At 42.6% G+C, this 18,517-nt stretch overlaps 1 protein-coding gene across 2 annotated transcripts in view; it reads right to left on the bottom strand.

The window, feature by feature from the left end:
• PDE6C (phosphodiesterase 6C) overlaps window positions 1-12,151 on the bottom strand; it is a 55,575-nt gene extending 43,424 nt beyond the window's left edge. Inside the window, exons 1-4 of one of the 2 annotated variants that reach the window (XM_003409229.4) lie at window positions 11,365-12,151; window positions 4,419-4,571; window positions 4,222-4,311; window positions 2,747-2,887 (exon numbers count right to left, since the gene is read on the bottom strand). In XM_003409229.4, coding sequence (XP_003409277.2) covers window positions 2,747-2,887; window positions 4,222-4,311; window positions 4,419-4,571; window positions 11,365-11,844 — 864 coding nt within the window. In that variant the 5' untranslated portion in view covers window positions 11,845-12,151. The remainder of the gene's footprint in view (window positions 1-2,746; window positions 2,888-4,221; window positions 4,312-4,418; window positions 4,572-11,364) is intronic. The other variant, XM_023546916.2, reaches the window with a different exon arrangement.
• Between the last annotated feature and the right edge of the window lie 6,366 nt (window positions 12,152-18,517).

Here is an 18,517-nt window from a genome sequence, read left to right on the forward strand (position 1 = left end):
ATTCAACCATTTCAAGAGGTGGCATATGATCAGGAACCGAAGGTACTGAAGGAAGAAGTCCAAGCTGCTCTGAAGGCATTGGAGAAAAACAAGGCTCCAGGAATTGATGGAATATCAATTGAGATGGTTCAACAAACAGATTTAGCACTGGAGGTGCTCACTCGTCTATGCCAAGAAATATGGAAGACAGCTTCCTGGTCAATTGACTGGAAGAGATCCATATTTATGTCTATTCCCAAGAAAGGTGATCCAACCAAATGTGGAAATTATAGAACAATATCATTAAAATCACATGCAAGCAAAATTTTGCTGAAGATCATTCAAAAACAGCTGCAGCAGTGTATCGACAGGGAACTGCCAGAAATTCAGGCTGGTTTCAGAAGAGGACGTGGAACCAGGGATATCATTGCTGATGTCAGATGGATCCTGGCTGAAAGCAGAGAATACCAGAAGGATGTTTACCTGTGTTTTATTGACTATGCAAAGGCATTCAACTGTGTGGATCATAACAAATTATGGATAACACTGCAAAGAATGGGAATTCCAGAACACTTAATTGTGCTCATGAGGAACCTTTACATAGATCGAGAGGCAGTTGTTCGGACAGAACAAGGGGACACTGATTGGTTTAAAGTCAGGAAAGGTGTGCATCAGGGTTGTATTCTTTCACCATACCTATTTAATCTGTATGCTGAACAAATAATCCAAGAAGCTGGACTATATGAAGAACGGGGCATCAAGATTGGAGGAAGACTCATTAACAACCTGCGTTATGCAGATGACACAACCTTGCTTGCTGAAAGTGAAGAGGACTTGAAGCACTTACTGATGAAGATCAAAGACCACAGCCTTCGGTATGGATTACACCTCAACATAAAGAAAACAAAAATCCTCACTACTGGACCAATGAGCAACATCATGATAAACGGAGAAAAGATTGAAGTTGTCAAGGATTTCATTTTACTTGGATCCACAATCAACAGCCATGGAAGCAGCAGTCAAGAAATCAAAAGACGCATTGCATTGGGCAAATCTGCTGCAAAGGACCTCTTCAAAATGTTGAAGAGCAAAGATGTCATCCTGAAGACTAAGGTGTGCCTGACCCAAGCCATGGTATTTTCAATCACATCATATGCATGTGAAAGCTGTACAGTGAATAAGGAAGACCGAAGAAGAGCTGACGCCTTTGAATTGTGGTGCTGGCGACGAATATTGAATATACCATGGACTGCCAGAAGAACTAACAAATGTATCTTGGATGTGCGGCCAGGATGCTCCTTAGAGACAAGGATGGCGAGACTGCATCTTACATACTTTGGACATGTTGTCAGGAAGGATCAATCCCTGGAGAAGGACATCATGCTTGGCAGAGTATGGGGTCAGCGGAAAAGAGGAAGACCCTCAAAGAGGTGGATTGACACAGTGGCTGCAACACTGAGCTCAAGCATAACAATGATTGTAAGGATGGCGCAGGACCGGGCAGTGTTTCGTTCTGTTGTGCGTAGGGTCGCTACGAGTCAGAACCGACTCGACAGCACCTAACAACAACATTATTCAATACATCATTATTTAATATAATATTAATAAATTACATATAATTATATACAAATATAAAATTTTATGTTACGTAAATTAATCATATTAATAAAACAAATTTTTAATTAATTTCATATTAATAGTATATAAATTTATAATTTCATATTAATATAATTTCATATTTCATATAACTTCATATTAATAGTATATAAAAATAAGTATTTAATTTATACTGTTTAATATTAAATAAAATATAATTTTATCTATAGTTAGTATTTTATTATAACATCACTATATTATTAGTATATTTCCTGGAAGAGATTATATTTAACATTATATTATATTTAATTATATTTATATTCCATTCTATTTAAATATATTTAATTTTATTTATATTCTGTTCTATTACAATACTATCTTGTATGAATTTTATGTGTTTTCATGTTTTGTGTTGAAGTATGTAATTAGGCATTTTGGAGCTGGAAAGGAGCTATAATTCCCAGAGATACTGCTTATTAACTTCTGATTGTGAACAATTCATTTAAATTTTTTTCATCTGTAAAGTTATTAGGGATAATACTAGAATTTCTACAATAGAGTCATTGCGAAGAGTAAGTAAATAATACATGCAAAACACCTATCCTGACACACAGTTAAAAGTACTCAATATATAGCAGCTCTTTTACAAAAAATTAAGCTAAATCCAGGTGCGTTAAGAGGCAAGGCCAAGGTCACACAGACTGGCCAGTGTTGTTGGTTGCCTTACCCAACATTCACTCTCCCCATCTTCCTTGCTAACAGAGCCTACTATGTATATTATATTATACTGTTATGTTATATTACATTATATTTTTAATTATATTTATGTAAAAACCTTAGACGATTTTTATATGCAATATCTCTAATCCTTACAACTGATGAGAGAGATGTCACCTTTTTATGGATGAGGAAGCCAAGAATCAGCGAAGTGAAAATACTTGCTGGGTACATACAGCTACAAAGTAGCAAAGTCAAGATCCAGGTCTAGATCTTTTTTTGGTCCAAAATGTATGCTTTTGCCTCTGTGCCATGCCTCTTGGTACTGGGTCATGTGACCTATCATGAGGGATTATTTAAATCGCTTTTCCAGTTTTTAATGTATCACACTTCATGTGACAAGTATTTTATAGGCGATTTTAGGTGAGACAAAAATGTATGGAACAACAAGGACCTTCTCTTTGGTCATGTCTAGTAGTCCGATGGAGTATCGTTCACAGTTGAGATATGTTCTAACTGTGTAGAGGGCTTTGTGAAACTGTCTCTCAACATCTGTGAGCTCTTCAAATACTTTGTTGGCTGACCACATAAGGATCTGAAAGTAGGCATTAAAAAGAAAACAGTTAGAACAAAATAAATAATGAAGAGAGAGAACAATACATTGAAGTGATAGAGCATTAGCCAGAAGAAGACATGAGGTACATCAAATAAAGTGAATACACATTCTAATACTAGTCTCAATGCAATTCCATCCAACAAAATACTCAGATTATCTAGGTGGAATAATTTAGACAGACCATTGCAAGCCTGTTTATGAAGGGGGAGAAGAAGATGTGATTGGCCCCCATGTTAAAATGCTGTGGCTCCAAACGGGAAGTTCAGGACATGGATGTAGAGACAGCCCCTGGGCAAGGATCCAGTATTGGTGAGCCACTGGCTCCTGTTGGCCCTCGAAGGGAGAATGCTACATGCCCCCTTCCATGCATCTTGGGCTAAACCTATTGTCATTGAGTCTATTCCAGCTCATAGCACAGAACAGAACTGCCCCGTAGGGTTTCCAAGGCTGTAATCTTTATGGAAGCAGACTGCCACATCTTTCTTCTTCAGAGTGGCTGGTGGGCTTGAACCACCAAATTTTCAGTGAGCAGCCAAGTACTTTCGCCACTGTGACACCAGGTCTTCTACCCTGGGCTAGTCAGAGATAAATTTACCTTGAGAGTTAGAATGTGAAAGGACATTGGAAGTCCCCCATACCAACTCCCCCTCCCCTCACTGTACTGATGAGGAAGCTGAGGTCCAGAGGGTGGTCCAGAATTGGGTATCGTTGGCTACCAACCCTGTGTTTTTTATCCTTCTGCCCCATGGAGGCGAAGAACTTCAGAGGAGCCATTTGCTCCTCAAGTTAATAGCTTTACTATGTACCAGGAACTGTTAAGTGTTTTATATGAACTAATTCATTTAATCACCATTTAATAGTCACAACAACCATGTGAGATAGGTACTATTATCATCACTCTCATAGATGAAGAAACCAAAGTCACCCAGGATACAGACTGAAGAAAGCCAAGCCAATTGCACATACAGATAGAGTAACTGGGCACATATGTAGCAGAATTTCAGGGGCTTATCTACCCCCCTCATGCATAGCATTGTTTGTAATTTATTCCTGAGACCAATCGTTTCATTCCACAATAAGAGATTGAGCATAAAGTGAAAATTAGCCTGACATCAACCAGATCCTTTTGTGAAAGTGGAATTGAATCTGGGAGGAGAGGAGACCATTAGAGGACCCCCAGGACGAAAGTTGGGGGATCTACTCCATGTGGCTCAAACCCCCATGAGGGCAGAGGAAGGGCCTGGATGTGTTGCCTCTGGATCCCTTTGCCAGAACAGGTCAGCATAGGGTAATTGATGTCATCTTCCCTTTACCTGGCTTCTTCGGGATTCAACACTGTACAGGTAATTGGTGTGATGCAGCTTTAGGACGATAGAAACAAAATTGAGGTATTTGGAAAAGACCTACAGATGGCAGAGAAAAGCAAATTATGATTGCGACATCATTCCTTCGATTATACAAAGAAAGAAAATCCCTGCATCTCCGACTGGAAGCCCAGGGTTGGCATTACCTCTTCGTCCTGTTTGGAAAATTCAGATGCGTTTGCTTTGTTAAGTGCCATAACCACAGCAAGCACCTCCTTGCCCATCACGATCGGGGTTGCCAGCAGGTTTCTAGTGGTATATCCGGTTTGCTTGTCCATGAAGTCTGAAAAATGGCTATTCTGAAAGAAATATTCACTCTTTTGCCAAAGCAGCACAGAACCGAGGGATGACAGACCCAGGAGTGGTGACAGATCATTCTCCAGAGTCTCCACACCCTTGGGACAGATTAGCCCAGCACAGGGGTCCCGAACTAAGGTCCCACTCCACTCCGCCATTCCATGACCAAGAAGATATGTGATGCTAAGGGAGCCAAATGCATTCTCTGCCCCCTAGATCTCCTCCATACCGTTCCCAAGGCAGAAACACACAGCCCAGCTATTAGGAGGCAGCATCGCATAATGGCTAAGAAAGTTCTGGAATCAGACTTCCTGGGCTGAAACTGGGCCCCAATTTTACTAGCTGTGTGAGCCTCAGGATATTACTTACTCTCTTTTCTAATCTGAAATGGGGATAATCATAGTATTCTTGTTGTGAAGATGGGTAGAGCATTTTAAAAAATGTCTGGCGCACAGTGGGTATTCAATAAATACTGGGAAGAGAAAACTGGGACACTTTTGGGGACCCCCTGAATGAGAAGTAGTTCTCGCTCTCTTTTTTCTTTTATGGTGTTTAAAGTATATATAACAAAACATTTGCCATCTCAGCCATTTTTAAATGTATGATTCAGTGAGTAGTTCTCTTTTACAAGTGCCATTCTGTTTCCAAGTTCTAGGTTTTCTAGTCAATTCTAATCACTGAAGAACGTGTATGCCTTTATCTGGATGTAGGCCTCCTCCCAAGGGCCAGTACTTTGCCCCATGCCATCAAAGGTCACATTTCTTTCCTGATGACTTTTTCTGTTACTCCTTCTCTGCTTCCTGTAGCACCCCTACCGTCAGGCCTGGATGTCTCCAGAATTCCTTAGGTTCTTTCTCTTAATCCGTTGCTTGCCCAGGCCAGCTCGCATTCTGTTTTCCTCTTAACCTATTATCCCTTACACGTCATAGTCACCTTCATTTACACAGCAATCCTAGGCATTAAAGGGATAATCAAAATACCAGAAACATACACCATGGGATGAAGCCAGTCAGCATTTCTTTGCAAACTCATTTCACTCTGCAGCTTCAAAACTTGATGCTGACTTTATTCCAGATTCTAAACACAAGGAAATGTTCTTAAGATAAATTGGATGTTTTGAGAAAATGAATTATCAGTTTCAAAATTTAAAGCTTGATTTTTCTTTGCATCTGAAAGCCCTGTCAAATTACAGGGTAGAGGAGTTGACAGGAACACAGATAGATGGAGCGTCCTAGTTTTCCGTTTTGAATCTTCCCTAGCACAAACAATCCTTCCTGAAGTTTCTTTGAGTCAATCCTGTGTTTCTGGGACTCCCAAACTCCTCCCCTCCCGCCCCCTCCCCATGGTCCTTCTTCAAAGGAACCCCTGAACACAGCTGGAAAAATGTTTAGAGCAGCAAGACGCCTGGATGCTTCATCCTGCCTCAGATTTGCTAAATCCTGATTAAACACTACTAACCCTTTTTTTTTTTTAACCCTTGACATCAGGAGGCAAAAAGAGAGGAGAGAAGGGAGAGAGAGGAGGGAAGAAAGGAAGCTATCAGGGCCCAGTCAATTATTGAACATTTAGGCTTTCTGTTAAACCACAACCAGAATCAGAACCACCCATATGGTTAAATAACAGCTTTCCCAATGGAAAAAGAATTAACTTAAATATCTCTGTTTCCTGTTATTAAAAGTTCCCCTGACTGTAACCATTAAGAAAAATGAGTTCTTGAAACATCTTGCAACATGAATGAACCTGGAAGACATTATGCTGAGCAAAATAAGTCGATCACGAAAGGACAAATATTGTCTGATCTCACTTTTATGAAATGACAAGAATAGGTATATATACAGAAATCAATATTCATTAATGGTTAGCAAGGGTAGGGGAGGGAGGGGAATCATTCTCTAGATAGTAGTTACTTTTTATTTATGGTGATGGGAAAAGTAGCACTGAATATGGGTGAAGAATGTGCAGCTTGACTAATGTAATTGATGCCACTTAGTTGTACACAAGAAAAAGGATGTATTGGTAAAAGCTATGTTACAGACAATTTTGCAACAACAACCAAGAAAAATGTAGGTAGATAGATGATAGATAGATAGCTAGATAGACAGAGAAACAGACTGGATGGATGGATGGATGGATGGATGGATGGATGGATGGATGGATGGATGGATGGATGGATGGATGGATGGATGGGTGGGTGGGTGGGTGGGTGCGTGGGTGCGTGGGTGCATGGGTGCATGGGTGCATGGGTGGATGGATAGATGATAGATAATAAAACAAACAGGGGCTACAGATGCTGATACTTCTTAGACATAACCAATCACCTCACAGGATTAGTTTTCTTGGTTTGAAGATTTAAGGTCACAGTCTCGTGGGACAGTTCAGTCAATTGACATAATATAGTTCATAAAGTTTATGATCTACATCTTAGTTTGCTGAGTAGTATCTGGGGTCTTCAAAGCTTGTATGCAGTCATCTAAGATACAACTCTTGGTCTCTATTTGTCCGGAGCAAAAGAGAAAGAACAAAACCCAAGAATCAGAGAAGACTACAGGACCAACTGTCTCCATGAACCATGGCCTCCTCTACCTTGAGACCAGAAGAACTAGAGGGTGGGTGCTCAGCTACCACTACCAAACATTCTGATCAGGGACAGAATAGATGGATCCTGATAGAGAGGGAGAAAAATGCAGAACAGAACTTCAAATTCTCAAAGAATTTACACTTACTGGACCTATTGAGACTAGAGGATTCCCTAAGATACTCTTTAAACCTGTGAACTGAAACTATCTCCTGAAGTTACCCTTTAACTACTAAATAGCAGGTTAGCTCAAAAAGTAAAGAAATGTCACCCTTGAGTACTGAGCTCTTTTAAAAAAAATTACCTATATGAGACCAAATGGACAGCAGTTACTCTAAAGCATAGACAGATGAGAAGGTTCAGGAGCTGTGACAGTAGGGCAATGGGAACAGAGCAACTAGAACAGAGATAATGAGAATGTTGATGCAATGTGAAGAAAGTAACCAGTGTCCCTGAACATTATGTGTAGAGATTGTTGAATGGGAACCTGTTTTGCTGTGTATACTTTCACCAAGAACACAATAACATATTTTTAAAGGAAGTTCTCCTGCTTTTAACCTGTTTTAAAAACAGATAATAACCACTGGTCCTTTTTCTGCTGCCCATTCCCAGCCCCCAAGCCTCCTTCAGCATGACAATAATAATATCACCATAGCTATCATTTCATGCATCTACTTTGGGCCGGGTCCTTTATGTACATTTTATCTGTGCATATGGTTCTCTCCATTTCTCAGGGGCAGAAACTGAATCCATCACACAGCTATTAAGTCTCAGACCTGGATCTGCACCCAGGTCTGCCTGAGGCCAAAGCCCTCGCCCTCTATCATGTGTCTTCCTTGTTTCCATCTTCATGGAGCCCCAAGGTCAGGAGTATCAGTCTCTCCATCTTTGTCTAGATGCAGGAAGTCTTACCCTCGCCTGTGCCCCAGTGCTAGCATGTGTGGTCCGTGGTGTGGTAGAAAGAGGGCGAACTCAAAAGACCCAGGTTAGAGTCCCAGACCTGCCACTTCCTGCCATAACTGACCTTGGGCAGATTCCTTCACATTAAAAAAAAAAAAAAAAAACGGTTGCCGTCAAGTCGATTCCAACTCATAGCAACACTGTAAGACAGAGTAGAACTGCCCCATAGAGATTCCAAGGAGCACCTGGTGGATTTGAACTGCCAACCTTTTTGGTTAGCAGCTGTAGCACTTAACCACTATACCACCAGGGTTTCCTCCTTCACATAGGGGGTGGAAATCATGATGTGGTCTCAGTGCACTCTTCTTCCCTGCTTTCTCAGAATCAAGCAGGATTGAGAAACCAGCTACCAACAAGTCAGTTCTGACCCATGACAACCCCATGTGTGTCAGAGTAGAACTGCTCCATAGGGTTTTCAATGGCTGAGCTTTTGGAAGTAGATTGCCAGATCTTTCCTCTGAGGCTTCTCTGTGCGGACTCCAAGCTTTCGGTTAGCAGCCAAATACATGAAGCACCCAGAAGCTCCAAGAAAGTGCTTTATAAATTGTGAAGCACAATGAAAAGATGAATTAATCAGAAATTTCATTTAAACATGGGTTTCTGCCTTCATTGAAGATTGACAGCAGCGGCTAACGAGTGCCACCATTGCAAGAAAAGTGGGGTGGGATGGAAAGAGGGGGTGGGTGGGAGCCATGGGGACTTGAGTCTATTCCAGGCCTCCTCATTCGACGAACCGTACCACACACTCTGGGGGAGAAACACAGTCCCTCAGTGTCCTCCTCGGTGTCTGTCTGTCAAAGGAAAGAGTGGGCCTAATAATTTCTAAACTGTTGCCATCTCTAGTATTTCAGTTTATTTGAAATTCACTTCCTCCTGCTACGTCTGCTCACCCTCTAGACCAGTAGTTTCCAATGTTGTTGGCTACATATTAGAATCGCTTGGAGCCATTTTGACAAGCTGATGCCTGAGTCCCAATCTCTGAAATTCTGATCTAATCAGTCCATTGAGAATGTCAGACATCAGTATTTTTTTTTTTTTTTAACTCCCCCGTTTGACTCAAATGTGTAGCCAGGATTGAAACTCACCACTGTAAGAGTCCCTGGGTGGTGCAAATGGTTAACGCACACGCCTACTAACCAAAAGGTTGGCTGTTTGAGTACAGCCTGAGGCACCTTGGAAAAAGGCCTGGCAATCTACTTCCAAAAAATCAGCCACTGAAAACCCTAGGGAGCACAGTTCTACTCTGACACACAAGGGGTGTCATGAGTTGGGGTCACCATGAGCCAGTGTCAACTCAAAGACAACTGGTCTAACAGAAATGGAGAATAAATGAGGTCCCTCATCTCCCCTCAGAGCTCAGGAGGGTGACTTTCTTCGCCAAAACACACTTACCCCCTCTGTCCCACCCACAGCTGCCAGGAGCCCTCAGGGAGAGGAGAGGAAGAGGGAAAGATGTGACGCTCCAGCGAAGTGTCCTGTCTACCCAGAGTTGGGATGCCTTGGATGGGAACAGACCAAGGCCCCCAGATCTTTTAAGAAGTTCCATTATAGTATTTCCTCCTCAACACGGAGAACTGGGCTCATTAACAATGCATTACAGCAGAAATTCATTTTACCATCTCTTCTTTAAAAAAATTTGGGAAAAAAATTTCAAAAATCACTATAAGTGTGATGGTTGCAGTAATTGTGGAGAGGGGCCTACATGGAGACTGTCATGAAGCATATTTGCAAGAAAGGCCTCAGATTGTGTGGACATAGCATTCTAAGGACGCATCAGTTTAGTCACCTGATGTAGCTACAGTCTTCCTCAAAAGCAAACTAAAACCAGATTAAACTCACTGAACGGAGGGTTGTAAAGGACTGAGGGCCCAAGGTGCCCAACAGCAACCCTTGTACCTGAGGGGTGTCCTGTGGTTGTTTGCCGAATGTTGCTAATGTTTGCCAACATCTGTCCCTTCTGGATCTATGCAGCCCTCCTCCCGTAATCAGCTTCAGGAGGCCTGTGGGGATTATCCTCCGGCCTCTCTGGCTGCCCTTGTTTGACTGCTGGGATCCTCCCTTTCTCCCCTGTTTAACTCCATACTATCATGATCCACTTCTCCCCTTTTATTCATTAAAGAAAAAAAAAGCCAGTTGCCATCCAGTTGGCTCTGACTCATGGTGACCCCATGTGTGCCAGAGTAGAACAGCACTTCATAGGATTTTCAATGGCTGATTTTTCAGAAGTAAAACTGCCAGGCATTTTTTTGAGGCACCTCTGGGTAGACTCAAACTTCCAAACTTTAGGTTAGCAGTGAAGCACTTCAGCCGTTTGCACTACCCAGGGACTCCTTTTCTGTATAGTAAATCACAAGCACGGACACGATGTGTAGGAAAAAGGGTGGAGGGAGAAGCTCCTGGCTGGTACCTGTGGTTATCGCTAAGTGGAAGGATTATGGGTGATTTGCATTTTCTCCTTTTTTGTTTGTTTGTATTTTATCATCTTTCTAAAATGGACATCTATTTCAGTGGCAAGAAGAGAAAGTGAAACTTTCTATTTTTAAGAGGGCATAAACATGCCTTGCATTTGTGCCATATGCTGTTGGTCTTCAAGGGGGTCCACATGATAGGAATTCATTCTTGATAGCTGAGTTATTGGATGGGGGTGGGGGTGGGGGTGGTGAACTGGCACTTAATCATCACCTAAATTCACGTTTTTAATGATCCAGATTTGAACATCTAACCTTTCAAATGGTATCATTTTTCTTTTTGCACATTGGGTCTACAGATGAATCCATTTGCGAGGCAATCCATTCCAAAGAACTGTCTTCAGAGGGTTGGGAATGAGAGGCGTAGGGAGCTGTTCATAAACCTTGGATTCTTGGCATCTTAGTTGATCTCTCCGGTGGGGGGTGGGGGAAGGCTTGCTTTGCTGGTGTTCAGAAGGGAAGTCCCTCAGAGCCACTAGACTAGGAGGTGTAAGAGAGCAGGGGTGGAATACACCAGGCCCCATAAAAAGCAAAACATTACATGGGACATGCTTATACTAAAAACAAAAAAATCCATCATTTATCTGAAATTTAAACTTATCTGGGCATCTTGTTTTTTTATTTACTAAATCTGACATTCCTGGGCCTGGACACTCTTCTTCCTCATTGCCCCCAGGTTATGGTCAAACCAATGTCACAAGATGGCCCCTGAACCACAGCTGTCTTTCTCATGGGCTCCTCCTCAACCCCACCAAGACCTCTGCTCTGCCCCACTGTTACAAGACCACCTACCTTTTTCACATCTGGGACATTAAGGGCTTTCTTCGTGTGAGCAACCCAGCCCACAATCCCAATGTCCAATGGAAACACAATTTCTCTGTCAGGGACCACCAGGTTGTCCTCAAACTTGGAGGCTGAGGTGATGTTCAGTAGCCTGGAGGCCACCTCCGGCGTGCCGTTGCGGGCCCGGCATATGAACATGCTGCAGCGGTCAGCCCACAGTAGCTGGGCCAGCCTCTGCAGAGCCTTGTGCACCATCAGCTCCATGCTCCCTGCCTCCTCCTGCATTGTCCGCAGCAACTCCAAGCACACGGCCGACTCTTCCACCTGTGTTAGTTCAGCAAAGGAGGCGCTGTCCTTGATGGACAACGGGCTGTTCTGAAATATCTCTCCCAGCACCTCCACCCGAAGCTTCTTGTCAAAGTACTCCTTGGCAAAGCGAGGGTTCTCCTCAAGGTATTTCTCTACGACACCTTGACTGATCTCACCCATGGTGTTGTTTGCTTTGCTGCTGTTGTTCAGCCTTCAGAGTACTACCTGAGGCAGAGTGCCAAGGAGGAAATACATCCGGGTCAAAATGACTGAGGAAATCCTGAGTGGTACCTCATAGAAACCCTAAGGGTCAGACAGAATGGTCGCTCAGGAGATTTGAAACTGCCTGAAGCTCTTAGAGATGTGACAGAAGGTCCTGGCTTAGGGTGGGATTCAAGAAGCAGAGGATTAAAGAGTTGTTCAGGACACTAAATCCCTAAGCATTATTAGCTCATAAGTTCTCAGAGAATCCTCAGAGCATCTTAGATCAGCCAGGCAAAGGGCAAGTCGAGGTGTCTATTGCAGGAAAATAACTGAACATTGCTGCTGTCCACAGCAATGAAGAATCATGGACAAATCCATTAATTATACTACATTAGCATCAATTGACAACTGGAGTTGTTCTGTCATGATAGCCACATGTAATGAAACTACTTACAACTCAGAAGTGTTTTAAAGGAACAAACCTTGGACTTGCTACTAGAGAGATGAACATGACCAAACATCTGCCAGTGACTCAAGCCTAATCAAGCCACAACTTAAGCAATAATCCTTGTCAAGATAAGTGATGGCAAAAAGGCAACCTATATAGCTGCTGACTGGGTTTTCCTGCTAAGCATATTAGCTTGGATTTTGTTTTCAATAGTAATAGTCAGACTTCATGTGTTTTTGCTTGAAGGCACAGCCTGTTTGAATCTAATAGATAATAACTGCCTTCTCTGTTGCTAGAATCTATAGTGTCTCAGGGGCTTCTGGACTGGAAACAGCACTTACTGCTACTTCTTTTTGTTTAATGTTCAGTCAGTTAAGCTTTTACACCTATGAAGCACATTTTTTATGTAACAAATAAATCAAACTACACATTTCATAAACCAATTTTCTTGAATACTTAAATCCTGGTTTCCATAGTCAAGGTCTTTTAGGCATTTCAATGAAGTTACGAGCCCAATATCATAACTTCTCTTAGATTAAAAACACAAACGAATATTATGGTGACTGTAAACATCACTGTATTACTACACCCACATTTAAGTCTAGTTCAAAATATCAACCCTATGGTATTTTCAATTTCAAAGGCATGTGTTATGGATAGAATTGTGTCCCCTCAAAATGTGTGTCAACTTGGCTAGGACACGATTCCCAGTACTGTGTGATTGTCCACCATTTTGTCATCTGATGTGATTTTCCTAAATGTTGTAAATCCTACCACTATGTTAATGAGGCAGGATTAGAGGCAGGTAGGACTCAATCTACAAGATTAAGTTGTATCTTGAGTCAATCTCTTTTGAAATATAAAAGAGAGACAGGGAAGTCAGTACCACCAAGCAAGAAGAGCCAGAGAGCGTGTCCTTTGAACCTGGGGTCCTTGTGCTGAGAAGCTCCTTGAGTAGGGGATGATTGATGACAACGACTCTCCCCCAGAGACGACAGAGAGAGAGAAAGCCTTCCCCTGGAGCTGGCACCCTGAATTCGGACTTTTAGCCTACTAGACAGTGAGAGAATAAATTTCTCTTTGTTAAAGCCATCCACTTGTGGAATTTCTGCTACAGCAGAACTAGATAACTAAGACACCATCGTATTTTCAATTACCTCATAAATGCATGTGAAAGCTGGACAATGAGTATGGAAGACCGCAGATGAACTGATGCCTTTGAATTACAGTGTTAGTGAAAAATATTGAATATACATAGAGTGCCAGAAGAACAAACAAATTTGTCTCGGAAAAAGTACAGCCAGAATTCTCCTCAGAAGCAAGAATGGCGAGACTTCATCTCACATACTTTGGGCCTGTTATCAGGAAGGACCAGTCCCTGGAGAAGGGCACCATGCTTGGTAAAGTAGAGCGACAGTGAAAAAGAGGAAGACCCTCAAGGAGATGGATTCGCACAGTGGCTGCAACAATGGGCTCAAGCATAACAATGATTGTGTGGATGGCACAGGACCAGGCAGTGTTTCCTCGGATCACTATGAATGGGAACCAACTCAATGGCATCTAACAACAGCAGCAGTGGGTTTCATTTAATTCCCTAACTTAATGCTTTACCTTGCTAGGGTGACAATAATCTTATCAGAGACAAAAGTAAAAGAGGTTATAGGTTCCAGGTCATAGATTGAGAGATTCTTGGTCGAATCACGGTTTTCCCAGGGGAACAGAACTCAAACTGGTGTTGGCTGAGCTGTGTCCTTTCTCAGGGTCCCAGTTGACTTGGTACCTCAAAGGGCCTCTTTAGGCCCATACCTTTTCTTGTGCTTTCCTGTGTCATGCACGCCCAAGTTCAGTCTCGGGAGGATCTTCCTCAGATTACTATTTACTTCATAACAACTTATTAACATCTGATTATAATCAAGGGAAAATAGTGCTTATCTCCCAGGAGAAAGAAGTTGAGTTGGCTAAGTCATCTCTCTTGTTGGACCACTTTGCTTTTCCATCACCATCTTGTGACAGTTTTGGACATTCTTTCTACTTTATCATTTTGTGTGTTCATAGTGCAGATCCTAATTCTTCCAAAAGTAGGTAGTATATTTACAATTCCCTGATTCCATCCTGCCATTTTTAAACACACAGAGAAAAACACACATCTATATTATATAAGGTTGCTATAGCTATATACTTAGCAGAAAAAAAAAATCCATATGTTAATACTTTCCTACTTATAAAAATGAAAATGAATTAAAAAGCAAAGCATATTCCGTTAGTCAGCATTCTTTTGTTTTTATAGCTACTTGTTGTACATTCATTCTTTTGCTAATTTTTTTTGACAGATGTAGAGTGATTGTCCATTATAGGAAAGGCACTATACTAGTTACTGTGATGCAGACTTGTCCTTCTCTAATTCTCCTCTTCTTCCAGTTATATGGTAGGATTATACTTCTCTGCCTACACCCTCCTTGGGTAGAACTATGTGACTAGCTCTGGCCAATGGTTTGTAGGCAGTTGGTCAATCCCGTGTTATTTTCAACTAAATTGATGAAATTGACTGGTGGCTTTGAAACATTTCATGGAAAAGATTAGTTTGACTCTTCCTACCTAAAAACATTGGCTAACTAATGTTTTCATTTTCAACCATTTTGGCATCTTGCAAACACAGTCTGAAGATAAATATCGCCCAGTTTCCTTGTTTCTCATTTTTCTTGGTCTTTCTGTTGGGATGTGGATGCAAATGTCAGTTTGTACAAAATGAAGCTGGTTGGACACACTTAATATTTATGAAGATAAAGACACAAATTCCTTGTATTAGCTCTTCTTTCAATTATGGTAAAATTTTTTCGGTATTTTCTAGGAGTCATCAAATGGTTTGCTGCTGTATTAGCTGAAGTAACACTAACTTCTGTTACATGCAATCCTGCAAATCTCAGTAGCTTCAGCCAATGAAATTTTATTTCTCACTCACATATAATCAGTTACTGGTGGGGACCTCGGGTGTTGGAGGTTCTGCCATCTTTCGACACATGGCTGCCGAAGTTGCTGTGGATATGGACACCCAGGGAGCAGATGGGGGAAGAGAAAGAGCATAGAGGATTTGACAGGTAGCTTTTATGAGCCTTGTCTGGAAGTAACAAATGGCACTTTTGTCCATGTTCCATTGGCCAGAACTTCAGCACTTGGCCTTATAAAGCCACAAACAAGGCCTGGCAGTCTCTGTCAGGGCAGCCTCTTCCCAACAAATGTTCTACACTATGGAAGGAAGTGCACATTTTTTGCTGGAAGGATAGCTAGCCACCATTGGTACGACTGCTACATCCTGAGAAATCCTTTCTTAGAAAGGATGAACTCTGACTAGGTCTTTTTAAATGCATGTTTTATGAAGATACATAAAATAGTTAACTTCAGTAAAAAATTAAATTAACATCTATTGATTGAGCACCTACTATGAGCAAGTCTCTTGGTAAATCCTGTGGAAAAGGTGGGGGGGGGGTGTAAATACCAAGATGAATGAAACATGATCAGTCTCTCCATGAAGTACGGAAAGGAAAGGAACTTTTGTGTACATTACATGCAATCTATAAGATGTAATTTAAAGCATAATTCCACTTACAGAAAAAAAGAAAATTTTTGTAAAGAAACTGTTTTGTTTTCTGATTGAACATTGTTACTATAGAAAGTTTGGAAAATACAGAAAAGTACAAAGTAAAATACTCATGATCTCACCACACAGAGGCAATCATGGTGGGTCTTTTTCCTTCCCATGTTATATACATGTGCATATTTCAAAAATTATTTTGCGAGGATAAATTTCCAAGTATTCTACACACCAAAGTTAAAAACATCAGTTGACCTGTATTCATGTACTTGTAATCATGAAGAAATCTGAGAGAGAATGCCAAAATAAACTGTTTTTCTTTGCTGGTATCTGGAACACCAAAGTTCATGATTCATCATTAAGAGAGCGAGGAGTGGTTAAGCCAACTTTAAACACCTAACAAAGAAATGAAAACATGTTGCTGCAACAACAATCATCATAAAAACAGACTGAAATATTTATTCAACATATGGTGTGTGCAAGGACCACCAGAATGTGTTCTAGGATAAGTGGCTGGAAAAGCTAGGGGCATTAGGGAATTTTTCTGGCAGTAATAACTGTCCAAAGGCAATTGAGCTGAGCCAGGACCTTTGAATCACTGGAGGTGTCTAAGCAGAAGCTGGAAGATTTCTCATCTGGAAAGTCCAGGAGGGGATCCAAGTATGGCCAAGGTGGACAGATATATACCACACATACGGCCACACACATGGTCACTGTGGATCGAGCTTTCATAGCAGATGTATTGAAGCTATTTGGGATTATATGTCCTGTGTAAAATTGGCCCAAACAGCAGATCTCCAAGTTGGCTTTCCTAACTCTGGGGCAATAAGGAGTTAAACGCACCTTCCATGGTGCTCCAGAGACAGATAAGATTCAAAAGGGGAGGAGAAGGAGAGGGGGAGGTGGAAGTGGAGGCAGAAAACTAATTGGGCAGATATCCAAAAATTATAGGAAAGTGAATGAAGCCACAGGTGTCTTTTCAGGGAGGCTCAGAAATAGCCCCAATGCCCTATAAAGGGCTGGGTTTGAGGACCAACCAACTCTTTATTCCTGTCTGGCAAGCACCCTTCTCTTCCCCACCCCCCTTTTTTTCAGGTTTGGCTGCATGGGTTATTGTTCAAATTCACCTCTGTTCTTTCCAATTTGGAGTCCTTAGGTCTTGACTGCTAACCAAAAGGTTGGAAGTTCAAGTCCGCCCAGAGGTGTCCCAAATGAAAGGCCTGGTGATCTACTTCTGAAAAACCAGCCACTGAAAACCCTGTGGAGCACAGTTTTACTCTAACACACCATGGGACTGCCATGAGTTGATGGCAACTGGCTTGATTTCTTTCCCATTTGAGCCATGGAAACATAAGATATTGTACGGAAGGAACCTTAAGAAAAGATATTTCTTTGCCATGTAACTAATTCTCATTCAGTCAAAAGCTGCAACTTCTGACTGCTTTGTTCAGGCTCTTTAAACTCTTTAAGTGGAAAGAGAAAAATACATGTGAGCCAGTAAATTGTGGCATCACCTACGCAAAATACCTCAACTATTCAATGTTTGACTTAATTGCCCATTGATGTTTTAGAATTATGTTAGCCTCCCTCCTTTGTCCAGTCTTCAGCCAACTCACCTCATTGTTTGAAAACAAAAACAAAATTCCAATAGGGCTTTGAAATAAAATTGCAGCATAAACAATTGGGAGGTGTGTTTCAAAGTGGTTTGAGGGACGTGCCACAGAGTAAGTAGCTGACCCCCAAGTCTGGCTGCTAGAATATTTCCTGTCCTGATCAGGTTGTGTTTCTGGAGAATATTTAACAGGGAGGGTTTTAACGCTTCTAAAGATGTTGAAACTAAAGAACAAATATTGACCCAGAGAGCACCACAGCTCTCCTGAAAGAGGGGAAAATATATCCTTTATATAATGAAAAACCGCTTGGCAGAAATATTCCAAAAACCGTGCATAATTCGCCCTCAGAGGGTGGAGGAGCCAATTTGGCACCTCCAGGGCCTCGGGCATTAACGCCCCAGGCAGTACTGTAGATCCCCTCTAGCTCTGTGCGCCCAAGGTCTTCCCGCCAGGCCAATTCGAGCCTCCAGCTACAGCAACTGGGCCCCGGAGCCAAGCCATGCCGCAGCTGGCGGTCGCTGGCGCAACTGCTGGGTAACTCAGCCAGGGTTTGGCCCTGCGACTCGTCGCCGCCGGTGAGTTACAGCCCCGGCGAGGCCACCCCTCGCGGCAGCTCCCCCAAGCACTGGAGGTGAGACTTCCCAAGAGGCCCTCCTTGCTCGAGGGGCGGCGGTGAGTCAGAGCGCGTTATGCAAGGGCTGGCAGTCGGACTACGGCCCCCTCCCCGGCGCCTCCCCCATCGGTCTTTCACCCCGCGCATTACGAAAGAGCTCACCCCCCCTCCGGGAGCTATAAAGCTGCCAGGCAGCGTGGGCGGCGCGCTTGCCTCTCCTCGCTCCACGCGCGCCGGGACTTGGCGGCCAGGTTAGCGCGCGTCGCCGGGTGGTGAGCACCGTCCAGGGGCGGCGGCAGGGAGGGATGGGGAAAGCGGCGCTCCGGTGGTCCGGCTGCCAGGCGCTCACAGCCGCGCGTTTCCCTCAGGGCGGTCTGCTGGGCAGG

The sequence above is a fragment of the Loxodonta africana genome, chromosome 16, assembly GCF_030014295.1.
Source record: "Loxodonta africana isolate mLoxAfr1 chromosome 16, mLoxAfr1.hap2, whole genome shotgun sequence".
Lineage (NCBI taxonomy): Eukaryota > Metazoa > Chordata > Mammalia > Proboscidea > Elephantidae > Loxodonta > Loxodonta africana.